Source organism: Polyodon spathula, chromosome 10, assembly GCF_017654505.1.
Source record: "Polyodon spathula isolate WHYD16114869_AA chromosome 10, ASM1765450v1, whole genome shotgun sequence".
Classification (NCBI taxonomy): Eukaryota; Metazoa; Chordata; class Actinopteri; order Acipenseriformes; family Polyodontidae; genus Polyodon; species Polyodon spathula.
This window is the reverse complement of record NC_054543.1, coordinates 38518863-38542951: the sequence shown is the minus strand read 5'-3', so window position 1 is coordinate 38542951 and position 24089 is coordinate 38518863. Positions and strand designations below refer to the sequence as shown.

Sequence of the window (24089 nt, the reverse complement as noted above, 5' to 3'; positions counted from 1 at the left end):
CCATTGTGTATCAGGCAGTGTTGTTTGATCCTGTATTATAGACACACCACACTGTGTATCAGGCAGTGTTGTTTGATGTGCTGCTGTTATAGATTCTGACCCCTGCCAGTAAGATGAGGTTAATAACCACTCCTACAGATAAGCCTAGCTCTTTTGTGTTGTGGTTAAGAAAAAACACTTGCACCAATGCCAGGCAACGCCCAGCATTCGCCCTGTAACCCTTGCATCCTTACAGATCTATACATTTAACATATAAAAGGTATATTGATGGAAGGCATTTTTGCTTTTGAAAAAAAATAAAATAACATTATGCAACCATTTTAATGTACATTATACCTAAAATTTGAGAATGTTAATGCATTATTAGTATTTATTATTTTTTTTTAATACACGACGAAAAACTTTAGCCCTTTTAGGACCAGGTCCGACATTACAATTTTCCATTTCCAGTTCGATATCATCAAAAAGACGTAAAGCACAGGTCTCTAGTCGTTTTTTTTCTCAGAAAAAAGCAGAGAAAACCTTTCAATGGCCGAGTAAGACCGATAGTAGCCAAATTAAGCTGAAAAAAGGGGTGTATCTGAGCTATAGAGATAGCCACTGCACACATTTTAAACAGAGCTGGTAAAATAAACAGAGCGTGTGAAAATAAATTGGATCTGACGCGCCTGACAAGCCCTGAATAAATGGATTGCAAAGCGTTACCTAAACTTCAGCTAATATATGACATTATTGAAAAAGCAGTTGATAAGCACCCAAGAGTAAAACGGTTTCAGTAAATTTCATAACTTACACTTACGGCAAATGTGTGGGTAATTCACAGTCTTTTAAATAACAAAGTTCTGACCAGAGGCCCAAGGCTCTGTGACAGAGAGCAAATGAATCCTAATCAAGAATCTCCCTCCCAACTTGTGAGGGCATTGTATAACCGAAGCAGAGTGCCCCGTAATGGGTGGTTCGGCAGTTCATTCCAAGGTCAGTCGGAAGCCAGCCATCCAGGAAGGGGGCGGGGCCATGACACCAGAAGTCACGCCTTAATCTCTGCGGTGCTATGTCGGAGCCTTTCCCTTTTCAGTCTGATGTTGGATGTAAAGAACAGGTCTCTAGTTGTTTTTTCTCTGGAAAAAGCTGATAATGACCGAGTGAGACCGATAGTAGCCGAATGAAGTTGAAAAAAAAAAGGGGGGGGGGGGGTGTATCAAAGCTATAGGGATAGCCCCTGCACCACAGAGACAACACGGACACATAACAAAGGAGGTAGCTGCTTCTGCATCCAGCGCTCAAAGAATATCACAGACATTTGCAGAGCTTTTTGAGACGGTATACAGAGGGTATTTAGGGGAAGTGGCCCCGGTGACTGGTTTCTCCATTATGGTTACGGACTGACCGTGAGGAATAAAGAGAACCTGTGTGTGTGTTTAGTGTTGTACTGTCTGTCTATTTAACTGTGTTTTGTTTGTCATTGTAGATGGCTAAAGATCCGGGAGCTGTCAAGCCAGTATTGAACCCGGACTGCACTGTACCACTGTAAAGCACTTGTTTCACTTTCACAACACCACTTGCACCTAGAGCACTCACTGTTGGACTGGTGAACGTGTCTTAAAGTGTGTGTTTGGTATTATTATTTCGGGACTGAACCCCGTGGTTTTGCTGACTATACACATAGCTGTGTATAGTCAGTGTTATTATTTACAAGCCTTAATAAAGCCTTGTTATTTACCCTTAAGAACTGTTGTTACTAAGCACTGCATCACCTCTACACCTGTGCACTACTAACCACTTTGCCACAGGCTATTAGCTGTCACCTGAAAGAAATGAACAAAAAAAAAAACCTCCCTGTGCATGTGGAACAGCTCCTAAAGGAAAGAAATTTGGCAGAACGATGTCGTGCAAGACATCTGTTTTTGTAGTGAATGTGGTCACCAGCTAAACAATCAGTCATTAAACAGCATGTGACTGGGGTCTGTTCACAGAATGTAAGATCCTGCGATACAGGAGGGATTTAATGGCTGTCTTTTCTCACAGGACACACTATTCCCAGATTGAGCACTATATTTGAGCTGTGCATTGATGCTTTAAAAAGTGAAATTCAAAACTTTCGAATTCCCTTGTGCTTGTAAAATGTTTGTAAAAAATAAAACATGTTTGCTCGTTTCTTAAACACAAAAGTTTGACAGAACATGGGGGAGTGAACAACGATTGTTTGTCACTGCTTTTAGCATTTTTCTTACTAAAAGAAAGAACATTTTACGACGAGAACGAACCCTATTCAACTGTCACAAGACTCTTCCAGTCTTTTTCTAGACATTTATTTATTTTTTTAAAGCTTTGTTTATTATTATTTTCTTTTTAAACAAGGCTCTTTGTTTACAGTCCATTATCACAGCGAGACATTTAAAATTTAATGACAAGGCTACTGAATGATCAACATCATTTAACTTTATCGTTTAGATCAAAGTTTATATAATATGTACTATATATAATTGTCAAAATATTCTGAAACGCCATAACATTTCTTATTTAAAAATGACATTTGTGCCATATTAAGCTGTTCAGAAATAATTCAATTGAAATATTCCTGTTTAGGTTTATTGACCCAATTCGCCAGATTTACTGCTCTAATTGCCATAACAACCTCCAATTATTTACTTAATGTTCTACTGTTCAAGAATGTAAACCAGCTTATTACTAGCCATACAGTAGTGGTGCTCTTTGAAGCTCAACACGAAATTGACTCTTAACAAAGGTTAGTTAAACAACACTTCTCAGGTTTGTTTACCTCATCAAGGACACATTGACACAATAAAGCTATCATGTTTTACATATGCAATTAGTCATTGTTTTTACAACAACAAATTAGTTTTTTTTAATAGACTTTCACATCAAATATTTAAAAAAATAGTAATATCAAATAATTAAAAAATTAGTAAGATTTAAAAATAGTATCAAGTATATAAGGCATGGTAAGTCAAAGTGAAAATGTGACTAGGTCATAACATAGACTTGGAACTGGCCAAGGTTACTGAACCTCCATTTCAACATGAGTTGAACAGCGACACATATGGGGTTCAGAGCAAGTTTGGATCAGAGTGAATCTTCCTAGAACGCAACTTTCATTTTCTAAAAGTTAATAACCTTAAAACCTCAATAGAAACATTCTGTGCCAGGAGCTCAGAGGACCAAAATGGTCTGATACCACTTTGCCACTTGTTAAATTGCTTACAGGTTCAACTCTGTAGCACAAGTCAGTTTTACTCCTCTGGTGGAATTAATTATGCTTTCTACATGAGCAGGCACTGCTTGAGACATGCCCTATATAGTCTGGACAGCTCTTGAAATGTCTGTACTGCCTGATAGAAAACTAAAGAATTTATGAACCTGTACTTCTTATTGTAAAATGCTAAATACAGTAGCATTTCCAACAGATCTGTGAATAAAAATTTGACAAATGTTTTGAAATAGACAAACGTTTAGTTTGTCAAGTGTAATAATGCTAGAATAATTATAATGGAATAGTATTAGGAAAGATACTGAGAAATACTTCATCAGAAAATGTGTACATGTTATATTATACACAGGTTTTTATCTTAAAAAAAAAAATCTTAGAATTTTTTGGAGTTTATTTTACATATATTAAAATCGGTAATAAAATAGTTTTTAATTGAAACTTCGGTAAAAAAAAACAAATCGGGGGGAAAAAATCTCAGTATACATACTTTACATGTGGAATATGATGTGTAGTAGTTCTAGTTTCTGATTAATGTATGATGAAGCAGAATCTGTGCAAGTCGAGGCCACATGCATTTTCCCATGTTAGCTGGTACTTAGCGAACGTTTGGGCAATCGCTGTGCTGACGGAAATAGTATCTACAGAAGGTATGAACATGACATCAGCACAAAACAAGCCAGGTTTATTCGCCTTGAAGTCATAAATAAAAGAACACTGACAGAACTGGACGGTGCAAGCCATCAGCCTGGACCTTTCCATCAATGCGTTCCGTAAGTTTACCAAGCATCACTATTTTCTGCTAAATATGTATGATTAAGATTGGCAGCATTAGGAAGTGTTTTAGCTGATGGACAGTACTGTTGCACAAAGTCACCAATACATACCTCTCTGCAGCAGCAGCAATAAATAGTGGCTGTCCAGCAAAGTACAGCGCTCTGACAAACTCATTAACACAGTCATTCTGAGCTCTCTTTTTATTAAAACGTTTGGAAAAGCTTCATAGACTGATTGCGTGTCTCAGTTCACTTTATTGTTTTATTTTTCTCTGTTCTTTTATTGTCAATGCGAACATCTACCTCAATGCAGCAGTATTTGCAGTGTTTTGCGTCTTCTACCTCATCCGACCCACTTCTGTTATTTTTGCTTTTTGTATACTTCGAAACATTAGTTTTCTTTTAATTACACATAAACTGATATCCATTTTTCTCCCCAAGTTTCATCCACTAAAAATATTATATTTCCGTGTATTTCAATTTAATTTTTGAAAAAGCTAGTTACTATGCCCAGCAATTGCCACAATAATCAGACTTTGACTGGCCAACATAATCAGTTGATAATATGTTTGAAGTGACAGAGAACCACATTTGAACATTATTTGATCCTCTGATGTCTAAACACCTGCTGTATCCAAGGATACAGTGCAGGGCTGCTTATTACAATGTCAGAGTCAAAAGAAAACAGCATTTTAATCAAAATATTGTTTATTTCTGAGAAAACAGCACCACAAAATATTAAATAGGCAAAAATCCTGTTAAAACCATCCTATTAAAAATAGGAAATGTAATTATTATATTGTAATAAACATATTTTTATGTCAACACCTGGCCATTCAGAATAGTCATGGTTTGGATATCATGTGAAATAAATGTTTCATAACTGATACTTGCAATTGTTTTGGTGTAATTGTGTCATTTATCTGACATAATATTCCTTGCTATACTGCAAAGCAGATATAGTTACTATAATAATCTGAAACTTTCTTTGCACATTCTGCATTACCAGGTGAGTTCTCTTATTTGGATCAGAATTCAAAGTGACATCAGAAATGTATATATATTTTTTACCTTTGCCATCTGGGCCTGGACACCAGTTGCCTTCAATGCAGAAACAGCTTTCTGAGCAGCAGCTGGACTGTCAAAATCCACAAAACCATAACCTGAAAAAAAATATATAGATTTTTATTTTTTAAACTTATGCAAAGCTACACTGCATCTAGCTGTCTACAATTAGTGCATGTAAAATAGATAATTTAAATAAAACCATAATATGACTGTGGGTCCACTGGACAGGACACATTTTATCTTTTCAACAAAATGCTTTAGATCACTATCGGACTACTGCAATTTGCATATTTAAAGCATGATCTGTAATAATATTGTGCTATTCATTTGCAAGTAATGATTATACCCGAAATGTATGTAGGAAGTAAAATGCTATACTTAACTCAGACAACTGTGCAAACAAATTAGCAGTCTTATAAAAACAAAACAAATGGCAACAAAAATACTGTTAGGAAAAAAATGTAATTAGTATTTGGGTTCTTTCATCAAGCAATATTTATTATGTGATATTTTGGTAAACCCTGTTTTTTTTTCATGGCATATTGCAATTAAATCCAAAACATCTCCACATTAAGGAGAATGTTCTGCATTTTACCTCCACTTTTTCCAATGTGGTTTCACCGGGCTCAGTCCATAGCATTGTTCAACACTGCCATGCTTATACCTGTGCAATGCACAACATGTATGCAGTACAACTGAACCCACTAAACTGCTGCATTTATTTTCTTTTAAAACATTTTAAAGCTTTGTAAACGCATGTCTGCACCTTTGCCATTACCCGTATTGTTGTTATCCTTGTGAGATATTTTTCATTATAATCACAGGTCATAAATCAGATGGGGAAATTAACTGAGAACATTTCTCAACATTTATACGGGAACGTTTGCCAGGAGGGAGGGTATTTGTCTTCTGAGCATCACAGCATACCCGGATCATTCTCCTCACTGCTGCGCTGCTTGTTCTCTGTTCCCAAAACTGTGCCACCCATTTTAAATCAGAGAGAGCACTAGCTTTGCTGCATGACCTGTAACATGATGCTCTTTCCCCAGGTGAACACTCTATACAAGTTGAGAGAAATGGTCTTGATTTTTTTCTTTTTTTGCAGCTGACCCAAGATGTGTGAATAAAAATATCAAAGCGATCAGGATTACGTTGAAAAATACATTGCCGCGATAAACCCTTGAAGGGGGTGAGTGGGTTTGTTCATGAGTGAAATAAACACAGCACTCTAAGTATTTGAATGTAGTATTCCGTGTATAGTAGAAGTACAATGCATGAAAGAGAACCGTTTCTCGGCGTGACTTAAACCCGTAATGAAAATGCTTATATACCGACACCTGGAGGAATTGTTACGTGGTCTTAGACCTTCAGACTTAATCAAAGTTTCCAATATTATATATATATCTATATATATATATATATATATATATATATATATATATATATATATATATATATATATATATATATATATATATATATATATATATATATATAGACACACACACATACATTCATAATGTAGCTTTGAGTATATTTAACAAGATATTTGTCAATACTTGTATGAACAGCTTAAACTTCAGAGCCAAACAGGTAAATGATACAAACTGTTTTCACATACTGGCGAGGGCTGAGACAAACTGAAGGGGGCAAACAAGCTTGGTATACAAGACGATTGCTGTGAATTTAAATGCAAATCAGGAGACTTACTACTGAACTACTTCACTGAAACTAAGGCAGCCAATTGATAGAACACATAATCCTTTCAGATGTGCATTACTCAGAGCTGCTCTGGCCTTCTTAGGCAAGGACAAAGCTCTTTTCTAATTTCATTCCTACTGCACATGCTGCCCACAGTGCCAGCCAGTACTGTGTCAGCTTTGCTCTAGTCAAAGTGGCAGTCTTGGCATTCTGCTCAGCATGGGCCACATGCCAGTCACGCTGAGTGCAACCCTTCAAAGTCCTACTATGGAGGTGCAAGATCCAGCTGTCAATATCAGGAGGCTACTTCCAGTACATTCCGCTTCGCTATGAAATGAATAGAACAGGATCTAAAAATAATAACACTTGTTTCTCTGAAGGCAGTGTGGTTGGTCAACTTGTTCAGACAACTTAAGTTGACTGACATCATGTCTGCTTGCTTTGTTGCATAACAAACAGCATGGCTTTGGTGTCCAGCCAAAACCTTACAAGTTAGGTTACTGGCAAATTAGAGAAACCACATAAAATATAATAGATGAATAATATATCTGGATGAAGCACACCTCTATTACAAAAACCGCCAGCCAAATTATAGGCACCTTCTCATGCAAATGTCTCCGAAAGAACAAGGATTGGATTATCTCACCCCTTCACGAGGGATGGGTGGGACACTATAAGAGAGCTGCTGCTGTCCACACTAAAAAAAACAGACCTCATACTCCAGTGCCAGTTGTTTCTCCAAGACTCCCCCGCGGACTGACACAATCATTAGAATGTGGTAGAAAGCTTTTTATATTTGATATGCAGAATGCTCACATAGCTGTTCAGTCTCAGAGGTAATATAAGGCTCACACACAGCCAGGTCAGAGAGAAGCCAGATTGTGCCACCATGACTATTCAGTGTAAACTGACAAGATATGTTTAACTTTCCGGGAAATCAAATGGATGTGTTTTCAAAAGCTGAGAAACATCATCTACCAAGACGGTCAAGAAGAGGCTAAAGCGAGCTGGTTAAGTCCACTGAAACTGAGAATCGTCCAAAATTGATTAAACAGTAAATCACCCAGCACAGGACCAAGCCATCCAGTATCCTGCAGCAGTGTTTAGAAATAAATATACTGTCTTCCTTATCGGCAGTACACTTAAGAAAAAAAAAAAAAAAATACTATACCTTTGCATTTGTTTGTTGTCTTATCCAGGATTGCCTTTGTTGATACAATTTTGCCATACCTGAGAAAGAGGAAAGAAAGAATTATAATTTCATGCAGAAAGACTGGAGTGACTGTGCCAACTCATACCTGTCAATGCCCCTAAATTATACTAGATGTGAAGAAGTTATGGCACTGCCCCACAAATGAAATGTGCTCTTGCACTGTGATACCCTTGTTGAATGTCTAATGTGCTAAGTTTTACAATTTGTATAGAAGAAAGCATGTCTGACTTTAGTTTTAAGAAGTAATGAGGTCAGAAGTATATGTTCCAGGGCTGATGCAATATTTTGAGCAAAATATGAATGAAATAAAGAGAAATGAGCCTGCTGGCATACTTTTTCTGCAGCTGGTTGTTCTGCTGCGGCTAGCAGTCATATAACAACCATACTCTCCCAACTGTATCCCCACTGCAGGGGCTATACAATGGTACAGTGTCACTATACATGTTTACCATAGTTAAACATGCTCAATTCACCCTATTCTGCATTTGACAGCCACAACTAATGTGCTTGATAAATCTCTGCAAACTAGTTACGTTTTCCAAGTAAATGACCTGAACAACTAAAAGAGAGCACAGTTAATTTAGCAATTTTATGAGTCTAACAGATTTAAATATCAAGTAAAAAGTCGGCAGAGCCTGGCTGTCTAAACCAAAGTTAATGGGGCATGCAATTTAATTCATGAGACTGCTCAAGAAATTATACTGCATGAGATAAGTAGGTCTCCTCTGTGTCATTGAGATATTATAAATGTTATAAAAGCCTCTCTGTACTGAATAATCTAGGTGCATTTGGTGAATCCCATGTGTAGTAGCTAATACAATGGATGCTGACTAGAACAGAAAATTACCAGTTAGGAATAATTTCACACAAATGTTGATGTCATTGTGGTTTTCCTGTAACGTCAATTGTAAAAAATATATTTTAATAATGTGCACTTTTCAAAAACATCATAAATATGCAATTTAGTTTCTGTAAGGTATAGAAATACAAAAACATAAATTATTAAAATATTATTTTGTAACAAGTGTGAGCTCAGTTAATATTACCATAGTAACTTTCTTTAATAAAAACAGTTGTAATGGGTTTTGCAAGAATAAAAGGTATTCAGGTTTTTCAATTTTAAGCGGCACAATGCCGCCTTTATCTATTATTGGTTTAGGTTAGCAAATCCAGTTAGCACGGACTCTAAAAAGCTAATAGATGTAATGTAGGAGTTTTTTTCATGGCCTTACTGTATACCATCCTGCTGTGAATAGAGTAGATAGTTAATACCAGCAGTCAGAATTAAAAAAAAAAATATTGTTTTATACCTTCCTATTAACTTTTTTCTTAAATAAGATCTGCCAGGGTATAGTTTGGTCGCAATGACATGGCTATATTATTTCCCTGTATATTGCAAATGTGACTTGAACATATTGCTGACCTCCAAGAAATGTATGGCAGTAACTGATCAGGTGGCAGTCCGCTACACTAATGCCAAGAAAGGGCTCTTAGAATTTTAAAACAGCATTGCTGATAAAACTCTCATTTTATTATCTTATAATAGCATTATTACAGTCAGAAGAGGGCTAGGTTTTCCAAATAAACACAGGGACCAGACAATTGCGTGAACACGTTTCCTGTAGCCTTGTTGTCAACACCGTTTTTGCTCCCCCCCACCAACACATACAGCACACTGCTGCAATAGATTTGTTTATCACTGTTTTTTCATGGAGGACACAGGTGCCTGTAAAGATTAAAACTAAATGTTGCTTTTATTGTTTATTTTTTTTATTTTTATTTTATTTTTTTACAGAATTGTGCTTAGTTTTTAGCTGCTTGTTGACCTAGAGTCTTGTGATTTCATACCTCAAAATGAGCTACACCAGGGAACAAGGGCACTGCAGCGTTTCTGTTGTCAATTCCTTATCTTTTTAAGTTCTGTATCTGCCCATTTGTTTATTTACAAATATAAAAGATCAGAAACTCTGTCCCCCAAACAGGATCCATATCCTAAAATTGACCTTTCATGTGGTGACCTCATGTTGATGTCATTGTGGTTTTCCTGTAACGTCAATTGTAAAAAATATATTTTAATAATGTGCACTTTTCAAAAACATCATAAATATGCAATTTAGTTTCTGTAAGGTATAGAAATACAAAAACATAAATTATTAAAATATTATTTTGTAACAAGTGTGAGCTCAGTTAATATTACCATAGTAACTTTCTTTAATAAAAACAGTTGTATGACATCAAAGTGAGGGAGGGTAGACCACTTCCACGAATACTCAATCCATAAATAAACTGAGTGAAAACTATTAAACTATACATTTGGTAAATCACGGTTTATAACAAAAGCTATGAATACAAAACAACTCCTATATTACAATTGTTTGAATGTATTTGTACCTGATTTACAGTAGTGAATTATGACTCGACTGATAGGCTCTTTTCAGGTAATATGCACGTATCACATTCCATTCCACGAAGCGAGGCTAGAAGGGATAAAAGGTAAACACAGATGGCATGCGCTGATGAAGAGTTACAAAAATCCTTTTGCATTATCTTTGTGTACCAATTTAACAAGTGCTATTGTGAGTCTGATGTTTTTTGAGATACTGCATGTGTAAAATGTAAGGGAAATTCCTATAGTAGGAAGAAAGTGAAAGTGTCCACCTTGCGGGCACATTAAATTCACACTAAGGTTCATTGTTTGTTGATCTACCTTTGTTTTTTTATACAATAAAAGAGAACGCTATTAACTGTAGTCGAATTCAATTTTAAATCAAATTCAAGCCTAAGTTTCATATTTGCATTCGACTTGGGGTAAAAGTTGGAACGAGCCAGGACCCAGAACGGCATTATAATACATTATATTGCATTTAAAAACAGCGGAGAAAGTTACACATACTTAGGACTATTTTGTGAATGAGAACAGATTAATTATTAATTGCTTGTCATCCCTAAAATATTCTTCTCAAGGCCACATCACTATCTCTGCTGTTTCAAAAAAAAATAAAAATGTAACATCATTAGTATTTTATTAAATCAAAATGTGGTTGGGGGCCGTGTCGTCTCGTTCCGGTTTTTACACCAGCCCTACATTAACTCCTTCTGCTGTTGATATACATAACTGTGCTAAACAGGGAATGGAAGACACTTCATGACAGCCAGGAAGCTAACATGTTTAAAAAGATACACAGGCAAGAATTAAAAAAAAAAATAGAAAAAGTGTAGGCCTCTCCATCACAGTTCAATCATTGTGCTTATAAAAAAAAAAAAAAACTGCACATTAAATCTTTTCACCGGGAACTGGCAAACCAGTTAAATAAACCAGCCAGATGACAACCCTAGCAGTATATCAGATTTAAACGTACTATTCCCTGCCAATACCCAGTTGCTAAAATACCAATTCAATCAAACTATCCTGTGTTAAAAAAAAAAAAAAAGATTTTTGATTGATGGCAAAAGGGGAATGTCCTCACAAAAATATCAATGCAGGGGAGGGGAGGGGTCACAAAATGGATTATATCTGTGTAGGTTTCTCTTGTTAAAAGTTTACAATTTGACCACTCTATAGCATATGAATACTGTTTACAAAAGAAAGGCAAAAGAATAAATAGTGACTTTTTATTTCATTATACTTTCACATGGTAGTGTCTACACAAAACCACAAACCAGTCTGAGAAATGTATTCCGCTCAGATGTAATAAATCGCAAATTATCTCACCACTAAGCGCATGTACATAGGCCTCCTTGTAATACTGTACACTTTTAGAAACATGTTTTTGTCCAGAGTTCTTATATTTAGTTTGAATGTAAGTTTCCACTGTTGAAAATTTTAATTCTGGCACAAAAGACAGATCGCGATCGCTGTAACCAACGTTAGCCGCCATAAATGTTTTGATTTTAACCCTACTAGCCTCGTTCTGGATTAGCTCATGAATATTAATGAGACAACATTACATTAAATTATGTTCCAACAAATGATGTTAGAATGTCCTGGTGAGAAAGCATTTATATACTAGTTGCTGTATTTCTTAATGGAACTACGTAAGTATAAGATGCATGGTACAGTATGTTCCTTAATCTGCAGAAAGAAACATAATGGGCTCTCTGTATTACTGCAGTGGTGCTGCAACAATACAGAAAGCCAGTCACACATAGTTGCAGGGGATGATTTTCATGACCTTTTCTACAGCATTTCCAAAGAACATGTTACCAACATCTTTTAACATTATGTCGAGAAGTCTTGACAGATCTCTCTCTCTCTCTCTCTCTCTCTCTCTCTCTCTCTCTCTCTCTCTCTCTCTCTCTCTCTCTCTCTCTCTCTCTCTCTCTCTCTCTCTCTCTCTCTCTCTCTCTCTCTCTCTCTCTCTCTCTCTCTCTCTCTCTCTCTCTCTCTCTCTCCCTCTCTCCTAGCTTACAGTAAAAGTATCAGCCAGCGTTGAAATTATATTAAGACTGAATTCATTTTCTGATGCTGTCAGACGGACAAGTGCAGCCAGAATCAGATCCAATGTCATTCTTCCATGAACTGCATCTTGTCCTCAGAGAAGCAATGGGTGAACAGTACTTTCCAGCTTCACCTCCCTTTTCTTTTCAAACCTTATCAGATTACTGCTGCTGATCAGGGCTCTTGTTACTGTCTGGTGCATGCTTATTGATTTCTGTAGATCCGATTAAAGGATATTCTGACCTTTACTGCAAATAACCCAGACAATGAAATAAAATTATCGTGCACCTCAGACAAAAAAGCATTTAGGACTCTCTACAACTAAAAAAAAAATAAATCCAAAAATGAAAACTGTGATGTACTTTTACCCTGCCAGTTGTCTGCATACTCCAATGTACTCTTGTTGGGCGCCATGTTCATTAAACCCACATATTAAAATGTCATGGGACAAACGTTTAATATCTTTGACCCAACATCTGTACCTGACAGTGCTTTATGATCCAGGACAACCACTGGAACTGAGCGCTCATCGAGAGTGGATACTAGAGCGGGATTTACGCAGAAGTCATCATTTGAGAAGTCGGCAGTAGTTAGATCACAGAGTTGGAAATCAAGATTGCCACCAAATGAGAAAGCACGATCACAATGCATCAAGTTAATTTGACTTTAGTTCAGAAAACTACGAACCCAACAAACAATATGTATGGCATTCAAGCCTAGACAGATATACAGTATCCAAAGAGATTTACAGTCTCGACAGAGATAAGATCAGTGAAACAAGGACACAAGAAAAGCTTTACTTTCCTTTTACTTATATCTCTCAACATATTCCTGATTGCTTTATTTTTTAAATTAAGTATTTAACCTGAATAAATCCATTCAGATCATTCAACACGAGAAAGAGGATGTGTCAGTGAACGTCACAGTGTATCCAGCTCATGTTCCCTTCAACAATACTGCTGTTTGTCTCTTCCCACAATAGCCAGTCATCTGAGGCCGGTTTTTCATAACTTTGGTAATCGGATTTCCACATCTGATCTGGATTATATTGTGCAACAGGGTTTTTCAAAACATCAAAATGCGACGGAGATTACTGCGATCCAGATTCAGATCACAATTAAATGCTGCAATTGGGTTTTTCAGAATAAAAAAAAAAAGAGGTGATCATGATTACTTTGATCCAAAATACCAGGATAATTGTGATCCTACTGCAGAGGTGGATTTAGATTTTAAATGATCATAGAACAGAGATACTTTGTTTGAATTGTCATAGCAAACATACACTATGTCAAAATCGAATGTTATAATATCATATTTACATATTTATTTAAGTTTTGTATCCATGCAAGCAAAAATGAACACACGTATTTAGTGATATAGCTTTATAAAAAAAAAATTAAAAAAGCATAAGCATACGGCTTCACATATGCTTCCTTAAAGCTAGTCTGAGATGCTGGACTCCCGACTGACAAGGAAGATGTCTAAAAACACACATACTTTTTTCAAGTTTTATTTTTTATTCAATTTAGACTTAGTTATTGAATTTCTGTTAAATAGGCATAAATAAAATAGCAATTGTTTGCATGTGTTACATGTGCACTAACATTAAAACTGATGTGTGATTTTTGTTAAAAAAAATAATATAAAACATAAAGTTGTGTATTACTCATTATTACCACGATTATATTTATTTTGTTAAATTAGGCTATATCATCAATAATGGCCTCTTAAAAAACCCCAAAAAAACAACTATAAACAATTAAGAGGTATTATTTGTTATCTGGATAAATGTAATCCAGCAGTGATATTTTCTGAAAAACCGGATCAAAATGATCCAGATAAAAGTAATCTCGATCACAAGATCCAGATCAGTTACCCAGATTAAAAAATTCCCCGAGCACCAGCTTTGTTTGCTAAGTGTCTAAGTGCTAAGTGTTTCCTTAATCTCCGTTGCCAATAACTGGATGATCTCATTTTGAATATTCTTGCCCAAGTAATGGTCGCGGATCTCCGGTTACATGATACACCTCAGATGTTTCTTCACCACACCATCAAACATCCCCATTAGTTCCACAATTTTTTGGAAGTTTCCGTTGTTGTGCTCGGACAGTCTATCTGATCTACCACGCAGTGCAATATTTTGAGTGCCCAGTACTCTTATCAAAGCAATTAGTCTCTCCAAGACATTCTGCCAAGGATGTGTTTCCGTTTTAATATGTTGATTTGCATCATCAATAGTAGTTTTGTTTTTTCAGTCGTGTCTCCAGTTCTTTCCATTTTTGGAACGAATCTAGGTAAAAGAGAGACTTTGTGCTGAATGTAAATTTTTTCCAATCACGAGTCCCATCAGACACGAGAGCAAATTTTGCATTTGGCAGAAATATTTTGCAGCAAAAACAATTAAACCAGCCACTTATCTACTTCCTCTCTGTTTGACAAGACTCAAATGTAATGTTTATCAGTGAAACTTCTATTGTTGCTATCTTTCAGAAAATGAAACGGTTTCCCTAACAATTGTCTAAATGTACAGCCCACCTAATGCCATTTTGCAGGATCCTTTAAAATAGCAGCATTTCAGCTGTAACTTTCTGCTGTGCTTTCATCCACATTACTGTGCAAATTATCTTCTTCTACATCTACATCCTGGCGATTCTCAGTTTCCATACCTGATGCCATTTGAGCTGATGAAGATGAAATATCTCCAGACTGTTCAATTGCCTCATCGTTTCCATGCTGTTTAACACCCCCCTCTGTCTGCAGACTGCTGCTGCCCACAGGCACTGACTGACTTGATGATGCAGCCTACTCCGAGTCATATTTAATATATTTAAAAAGAGACCCCTTTTAGCTTGTTACAAAAGCCTCTTTTTTTAATTTTCTTTTGCGGTATTCCGCCCCTGACAACTGCCGTCTTCCATCTGACATGTTGAAAGTTTAACAAATTTTTTACATTTAGTATACATTCAGAAAAAAAAAGTTTCTGTTAGAGAAGGAAACGTATGACCATGTGACTGCGTAACCCCCCCCCTCAGTCGCTAAAGCAGGCCATGATGGGAGCATCCAGCTGAACATCACCTTACAGCAATATCACTCTGTCTTCATGTAGCAATAAACGTCATGTCTGAGGCTACAGAAAAAGTTGCAATTATTTTATGAGATAAACTTGTCGCGAGCACCAGAATGCAGCTCATTCTTTTGTCATTTAATCATGTTCAAATTAAAATAATAATAATTAAAAAAAACTGTTATAAATGCAGATTGATCCCCTACATCTGTCATTGTATAAAGCAGGTAAGAAGAAGTGAGAACTGCACACTTTACATGAGGACATCTGTTCCAAACATTTTAATAGGTAAATCGGTTTGCTTCGCTTTAACCCAAAATCATTTGTGTATGTAACTGCTGCACAGCTAACAGAAAGGAGTTTTGTACTGAAAATCATGGATTCAAAAGGAATCGATTGCCTGTGCACGTTAAGAACAGCTGAGCTTCCCATTGCCCTGGAGTCCCAGCTCTGGGCATTATCTACTCTCACATCAGAGTAACAAAGCTAAATCATAGGTGACTGTGTCACACAGTTACAAAGTTTAACGTTTTCAGTGCACATGATCTCAGCCCTTTACATTTTTGGTCTTCCAATATGCCAGTGACGGAAAACCTTGTCGTACCTTATGCTGAATAAAGACTATCAGTGCGATATCAACAAATAAGGTCCGACAAATGACATTATCTGGTCACGTGGGGTCCCATCCTGAACTTGTTGGCAGCTGTAATTGTGTGGGGTGTTGAAAGTAAACTAGTTCACAGCATTGAAACGGAGAGGCTGCTGTTTACAGCAAGATATCTGGGAAGATTTATTCTGGAATCTTCTTCAAAAAACATTTTGATATAGACTTTGTAAACAATGTAGATTTGACAGTGCTTCTGACAATACATACCCAACATTTAAAGGAAAACACTTTAAGGAAAAACAAAATTATATTCTAATCCTTTTGGTTTTAAAATTCTTAAACCAAGATTTTTAATAACAGCATTTATTTACTGTGACAATAAAATTCACTTGTATTTTGTCATATTGAGCAATTGTGTTTATTTCCTCGATTTTATTTTTCCTCAAGGACAGACCTGCAGATAGCAATGTGAGATATTGTACCCTACTGTAGTATTGGTGACAGAAGCAGCTCCACTGCCTTGTGATTTCTTTATTTTTGAAGCAGAGTAATTTAAATGTATAGTGAACAAAATTCCCAGAGCTACGCCTTTGTTTCTGGTGACTGTAACAGTACACCATACATGTTTGGTTGCATTCCAGAGTTGATTAATGACCCAGAGCATGTAAAAAAACCCACAAAAAATCACATTTTGCGAGGACATGTACAGTATAGGTAAGTAACAAGTTTATAAAAACACAACACCATATCCCTTTAGGAACAAAAGCAGTTAAAAACAACAGCACTATAAAGTGCCCAAAAAAGGGTTTGTTCCATGAGTAGCTTATAAAAATAAGGTGCTAATCTACTGTTGTCTCAGTTGTACCCCTCTAGTCTGTTCTCTGTTTACACTTACCACCAAAACTGGAATGCTGTAGGTGAAATGTGTCAATATGTTATCAGCTAGCTCGTCTGTTTATTCTAACTGCATTCATAACAGTGGACTAACTCGAACACACCAGACAGAGTGGCTATTTCCTGGGAAAAAGAAGGTATGACAACTATGTTCTTTTGATTCAAACAACTATGGCTACTGTCAGGAACTTGCTTAACTAACCTTACCACAATATAGAAGGTGAAGTAGTGGCCAAGAGTTAAACCCGTTTTGCACTATTGTTAAACAGGAGCAGACAAATGAGTCTTCATATTACTCAGCTCTGTCAGTTACAATACCAAATAAAGGACAGCCCCTGCCACACTAGTGTTTAAGCCATACTTAATCTGTTACACTCATGGCACTTGAATCAGCAGTGTCAGGAGTTAAAACAGCCACCTAGCATATTTGGCCACACAATCGGGTTAAGCCAGTGTAACCTTTAGAACCCTATCAAAACAGCTTGCATTTGCAAAGTAAAAAACCCAGGCTATTAAAGGCCATTTAGTTGCTATTACATTTCCAAATCATTTAGCTCTTTCTTGCCAGTTTAAATCCCTGATGGAGAGTAAACCCAATGCTAGGGTCAAAAGATGAAGACAGCTCATTCTTCAAGGCACAGAATAGATTTGTATCACTCTGGGGCGCGTTATTTAAAAATAAATGTGTTCACCAGACTGTTGTGATGCAGGCCAATATCTTACCACACACTTCATCAAAACTGACTACAATATATAATAGCAAATGTACTGCAAAGTCATCCTATTTCTGCATGGAATTTCAGGATTACAGCTGTAGACTGGTGTACAGCAATGCAAGTACAAGAGGAGAATAGCTCTGCATCCATTTCCTAAATAGATACCTACACTCAATATCAGCCCTAGAACTGTCCGGCCCAATTCCATTCACAGCTTTAGTTTGCCCTTGCTGCCATCAGCCCGTCATTTGTCATTTTAAACATAAACGTGTTTTTCGCCCATATAGAAAAGTATTATTCCTTTGCTTTACACGTGTTTGTCATTTTATTTACTTATTTAAAACTAGATGTTCTACTGTTTTTATTGTAACATCCCCACTTAGGCTTTGGAATCCCTGAAACACTTACGGCTGGCAGAGTTTGACCAGATCGTGGTCAGTGGTGGCTGGTGGCAGCCCTCGGATGTAGAGGTTGGTTTTGCTTAGCTGGTCCCATCCTGCATTGCTGCTGCTACTGCTGTGGTTGGTGCTGCTGTTAGTACTGGGGCTGGGGGGAGCCATTGGGTGTGGGTTTAGAGCAAATGGTTGCTGTTAAAGAGAAAAAACAATACGTTACATTTTCCACACAACTAAACTACAAGCAGACTGGGGGTTATTGATCACTGGAATGCTTGTTAAACCTGGGCACACCTACATAATTGTACTTATACCATTTAGGCCTAATTGATCAACTACAGTTGAATTACACACCTTTCCAGCTTAATCATTCACATTTCCTTGTTGTGTTTTACTTTGAGCAATCATTATTCTCGTATTTTCACCACTTTTAGTGACCCTTATGTTTGAAAAACAACTTACACAGCATGTTTCTGTATCTGTACCTGAAATTACCATGGTTGTTTAGAATAAACTGAGTAAACATGGTAATAACAGTAGTTGTTAATGTTAATTTTTAGTATAATTGTAAATATAATTGTAATTACTGCAGCATAATTGTTTTAATAAATTAGACACTAACTATTCCTCAAAAGCAGAGGCACATTTTCAGACAGGTACAGCAGTAATGAAGAAAGAAAAAAACTAGCAAGAAGCTATCATTTAACTGAACCATCCAACTGTGACAGCGTTTACATGGACAAGTCATGACAGTTTTCCTCACTAGGTTTTTGCCATACTTTTCTGGAAATGCGTTGCTATGCTGTTCTGATTTAGGAAAAAAAAAAGTCGGCCGTACCAATGCTGATTACTCAATTCAGCCATTTAGGGGAGGGGATATTTAAATGTGTCTGCCTAGTAATTAGGAAAAGAACGACTCTGAATATCGTGAGGAGAGCTTCATGCATGACTCTGAATATCGTGAGGAGAGCTTCATGCATGACTCTGAATATCGTGAGGAGAGCTTCATGCATGACTCTGAATATCGTGAGGAGAGCTTCATGCATGACTCTGAATATCGTGAGGAGAGCTTCATGCATGACTCTGAATATCGTGAGGAGAGCTTCATGCATGACTCTGAATATCGTGAGGAGAGCTTCATGCATGACTCTGAATATCGTGAGGAGAGCTTCATGCATGACTCTGAATATCGTGAGGAGAGCTTCATGCATGACTCTGAATATCGTGAGGAGAGCTTCATGCATGACTCTGAATATCGTGAGGAGAGCGTCATGCATGACTCTGAATATCGTGAGGAGAGCTTCATGCATGACTGAATATCGTGAGGAGAGCTTCATGCATGACTCTGAATATCGTGAGGAGAGCGTCATGCATGACTCTGAATATCGTGAGGAGAGCTTCATGCGTTGCCATAAAGATTAAAAAAAAAAAAAAAAAAAAGCAAGAGAAATGTTACAGTCATGATTGTAAAGTTGATTTTCACGTGCATGTAAACCCAGCCACTTATTTCTCGCTAGTTTTACACTTACTTACAATTACTTATTCTTTTTAATGTGCCTTTTCTAAAGCTTATCACTCATAAGACAGAACAACATTGTAAGGTTTGTACTATTAATTAATTTTAAACAACTTGGTATTTGCGCACCCAATTTTCCAGGCTGACATTTTGGAAAGTAATACACTGACAATAACAGTAATATTCATACTCAACATTTTACAATGTAATATCAATTGTCTTTAGCACTTTAGTACCTATTGCCTAAGGTAGGGGTGGCCAAAGTTGGCTTTTCCAGTTTTGGCCTGTTATAAATGGTTTGATTGAACCAATTAAACCTCCATCCAGACCTTAAAGTAGTTAATTATCAAATTGTACCTATTAAATCTGGAGTCGAATAGCCCACCAGGACCATGATTGGACAACCCTGCCTTAGGGTCTTAAAAACTGGTTTTGTAGCCCCTTTGTCATTCTTTCTTTTCACTTTAAGTCACTGAAGGTAAAACACAGCAGCCATTTTTTCTGTGTTAGACCACACATGCTATATCTGTATAGCTTTTATGGATTAATTAAAACTGCTGTCTCATACACACTTTGTATGTAGGCCCTGCGCCAATGAAGGCATATTGCTACATGTTAAGATTAGCAGGTAGCTTCCCATAAAACTGGTAAAAATTCATTGCAGGTCACAGTACCTGTTTTTGACTGAACCCTCTAGTATTAATCAACAAGATGCAGCAATAAACTCCAAGTATGTTCTTTGCACCTTCCTAATGTTAACCTCAGGGTGAAATTCGGGGGGTGGTAGCTGGGCAGCCTAATTAATAAACGTTTATCATCATTAACCTCCTATTTAAACTCCCAATCTCACACTCCTTCTCCCGCCAGCAGGCTCAGCCTCTGGAGCAGCTATTTTACAAGGATTGGCCTCTCGCCTAACTTTTAAAAACCCTGCACGGCAACAATATCAATATCCCGGCTGGAAGCGATAGTATGGTGTTGTTCAATATTTATTGTACCTTTTATATTTGCTACACCACACTGCCTGCTTCTCAAGCGCAATTCTACGAACTTGTTCCCAGGGCTTCAGGACAGAAGGCAGCACAGCCCTCTTCTCCAGTCATGGTCACTCGTATCCTCCCAGCACAGCAACCAGGAGACGTATCCGAAACACATCCCATCCTTCAGCTTCATAAACATTTTCGAAGACACAAAGCCCTCATTCACCCCTTTGCCATCTCATTTGCTTCAATTAATACACGGCTCAACAATATGGACAAACAGGTCGCTTCCAATGCTGCAGCAATCTCTATCAAGCCCAGTATTCACCACTCCAATCATGGCCGCCATCTTGGTTCAGCACTTCCTGTCGACACAGCTGACATTCCCATTTACAACCTGGCATCAGCTCCTTCAATGGTCCATAGCTCGCGCCTGTAGTTAGAAATCAAGTCCAGCGACCACATGTGGCTTCTACTTTCGATACTTTTGCAACATTATGGGCTAGATTCTGAAAGCTATTTTCCAGCTCATTTTAAATTAATTTTTCTGAAAGAGAACATTCAAGTACAGTTCTAATTTAAGACTGCTTGCAAGTACTAAACGAAATAGCTGAGTTGTTGTTTTGTTAAGTTTATTTTTGGAAATAGGCACATTGCTATTCATACTGGATTTTCCAATCCTGTACACTTCCAGTTTCCCTGCTACTGAATTAAAGATATTTTCATAATGTATCATCGCACATTTACAATAACTTACACTAGGCACCCTTGGATCCTCAATTAAAAAAAAAAAGTCCCAATGCAAGGTTGTCTTGCACCACATGTCAATGTTAACGGTTTTATTCTAATCATAACCTCTAGATGACAGTATAACACCACAAGTTCTATACATTTTAGCGGGTCTTCTTTTACTGTTCAGTCATGGCGCCCTCCTACCCTGCAATGAACAATACACTCAGACTGCTCCTAAGCAGACCAACAGGTTTCACAGCAGCCTCACAGCAATGCATTCTTCATCCTCGGGATATACAACGGCCTCCGAGATCTTAGCATTCTTCATCTCTGCTAGAAGCCAGCCCCATCTTCGGCTCCATCTAAAAATCGCCTTAACACTCAAAAGACCCATATCAATATTCAGCAGATCTCTGCTCTCTACAGCAGGCCACTGCACACTACCAATGGTAGTCCACTATTCACTAGTACAGATAATTGCTTCAGCAGATCTCTGCTTTCTACAGCTGGACCACTGTACGTTACTGACAGCACTCCATCGTTTACTTCCTCAGAGCTCTGCACTGCTCAGCAGATCCCACCCTCTGCTATTTACTGTTTAAATCTACAGCTGTCCTCCTCCAGAGCTTCCAGCGCTCCAGCTTGCCTCCAATACGCAGATCGTGGGAGCCATTTCCGCTTGACTTTCCTAGCGATCTAGTCGTATGTCCGCTCATCCTTTCAAATCCTACAAACATTAATACATGGTGAGAGACGTGGTACGAGACTGGAAATCTGTCTTGATTATGAGTTAAGGATTTCCACTATTAGGAGAATGACTGAAGTTATGAAACCCAAATCTCCGAATATGAGTTCACCTTTTTCATTCCAAGCAGACATGATAGTAGCAAATCGCTGATCGATCCCGTATTAACTAACGCATAGGATGGTCTTGCTACTCTCGTCTCCAGAACTGGCTTTCTCCCCAGTCAATTCAGATCGAGCAGCTACTTCCGCAGCCAGAACCAACATTGATCTCTGTCCAGATGAGGAGCATAGGACGCTGGTCCTCTGCAGCAGTTGAATCATCTCTGTTCATCCTCTACCGACATCGCAATAGTCAAAGACTAGTTAGCATACCTGGAGTGGGAGCTACCAGACTGCGACCAGAGGTTTTTTCCTCTTTAGGAAGGGTTTTTTTTCCCTCTCCACTGAGCGGCAGATAATCACATAACCATACTACACTAACACTATCTTAACCTCTCGAACTTGTCTCATATGTCCCATCCTTTCCAGTCTTTTCTAGCGGTTTCTTTTATGTTATGCACTGGCACGACTCTATTATTAGTCTCATCGTGAGGGTCTCTGCAGGGAGCTGGGGGGTCCACCCTTTTGGGGGGTAAGTGAGGATTCATTCCACTGATCTCAGGTCACCACGATACCTCGTCCTACCTCTACGGGGGTTTTCACTGAGCAATTCAGAGGGGAACACTCAGCCACACTATCCTTTCGCAGCTCATGCATTTTTCTACCTCATCATGCATCATGCACTGTCCTTCCTTCACTAGGGACGTGGCCCACTTTACGCTCTCAGTGCCCAGTCCCAGACTAACCCTTGCAGATTCTTTGCGGGAACCTTTTCCCAGCTTTGGAGGCCTTACCTCACCTTATGCCAAGGCAGCACCAGACCAGTCAAGGAATCCTTTACTATTCTCCTTTCAGGCCCATGATCAAGTTATTCCTATCACCCCGAGAGTTGCCTCTGCCGAGCAGAGCAACTTTTATATGTTTTCAGATGCTCAGGAACGCTACCTTCAACCAAGCTCAATCCAAAAGGAGAGCTCATTGGTCGGGATCTCTTTTTAGCCTAATTATTATTATTATTATTATTATTATTATTATTTATTATTATTATTATTTTTTATTTATTTATTTAGTAGTCACCAATTATTTTTTTGTATTTTTTCCCCAATTTGGAATATTCAATTAATTATAGGCTCAGCTCACCGCTGTCACCCCCGCGCTGGCTCGGGAGCGGCGAAGACAAACACACGCTGTCCTCTGTAGCATGTGCCATCAGCAGACTACTTCTTTTCACACTGCAGACTCAGCATGCAGCCACCTCAAAGCTACAGCGGAGGAGGACAACATAAGGCAAGCCCACAGGCGCCGGGCTAGACTGCAGGGGTCGCTGGTGCTCGGTGAGCAGAGGACACCCTGGCCAACCTAAGCTCACATGCTTGTCCACCTCACAGAGGTCAGAGAAGCATTGGCAAACTCAGACCACAACATGGTCTCATTTGAAGTGCTTCTTAATACCCAAAAGGTAATGACAAAAATTAATGTTTACAATAGTTTGCCTTAGAATAGACTATGAAGGTATGAAACAGAGACTAACAGAAGTAAACTGGAATAAAATAGAGAAAACATCCATGAAAATGGATGGCTGTTTTTTAAAAAAATGTAGTTCTGCAGGCGCAAAACAATTACACCCCAAAAGTAGACAAATCTAAATCTAAAACAAAATTGCCAAATAGTTCAATATTCAAGAGAATAAAGGCAATTTACAGAGCGTTTAAAAGGGACCAAAAACCAAGTAGACAGAAAGAGTACTTGGAACTGCAAACACAGATCAAAAAGAAAGTTAGAAAGAGAGAGACAGAAATGAGCATTGCTAAGGGGGCTAAAACCAATTCCAAAAAGTGTTTCCCATATTATAAAACAGCAAGAGAACACTCAAGGAGGAAGTAAAATGTTTAAGAGGTACAAATGGTAAAATCAAAA

At 37.8% G+C, this 24089-nt stretch overlaps 1 protein-coding gene across 6 annotated transcripts in view; it reads right to left on the bottom strand.

Annotated features, from left to right (window-relative positions):
- The window catches only part of LOC121322272 (RNA-binding motif, single-stranded-interacting protein 1-like), a 59314-nt gene that overhangs the window by 10894 nt on the left and 24331 nt on the right, over nucleotides 1-24089 (bottom strand). For all 6 annotated transcript variants that reach the window (XM_041261986.1, XM_041261984.1, XM_041261985.1 and 3 more), the window contains exons 2-4: nucleotides 18112-18290; nucleotides 7943-8001; nucleotides 5074-5165 (exon numbers count right to left, since the gene is read on the bottom strand). In XM_041261986.1, the coding sequence (XP_041117920.1) occupies nucleotides 5074-5165; nucleotides 7943-8001; nucleotides 18112-18290 (330 nt within the window). The remainder of the gene's footprint in view (nucleotides 1-5073; nucleotides 5166-7942; nucleotides 8002-18111; nucleotides 18291-24089) is intronic.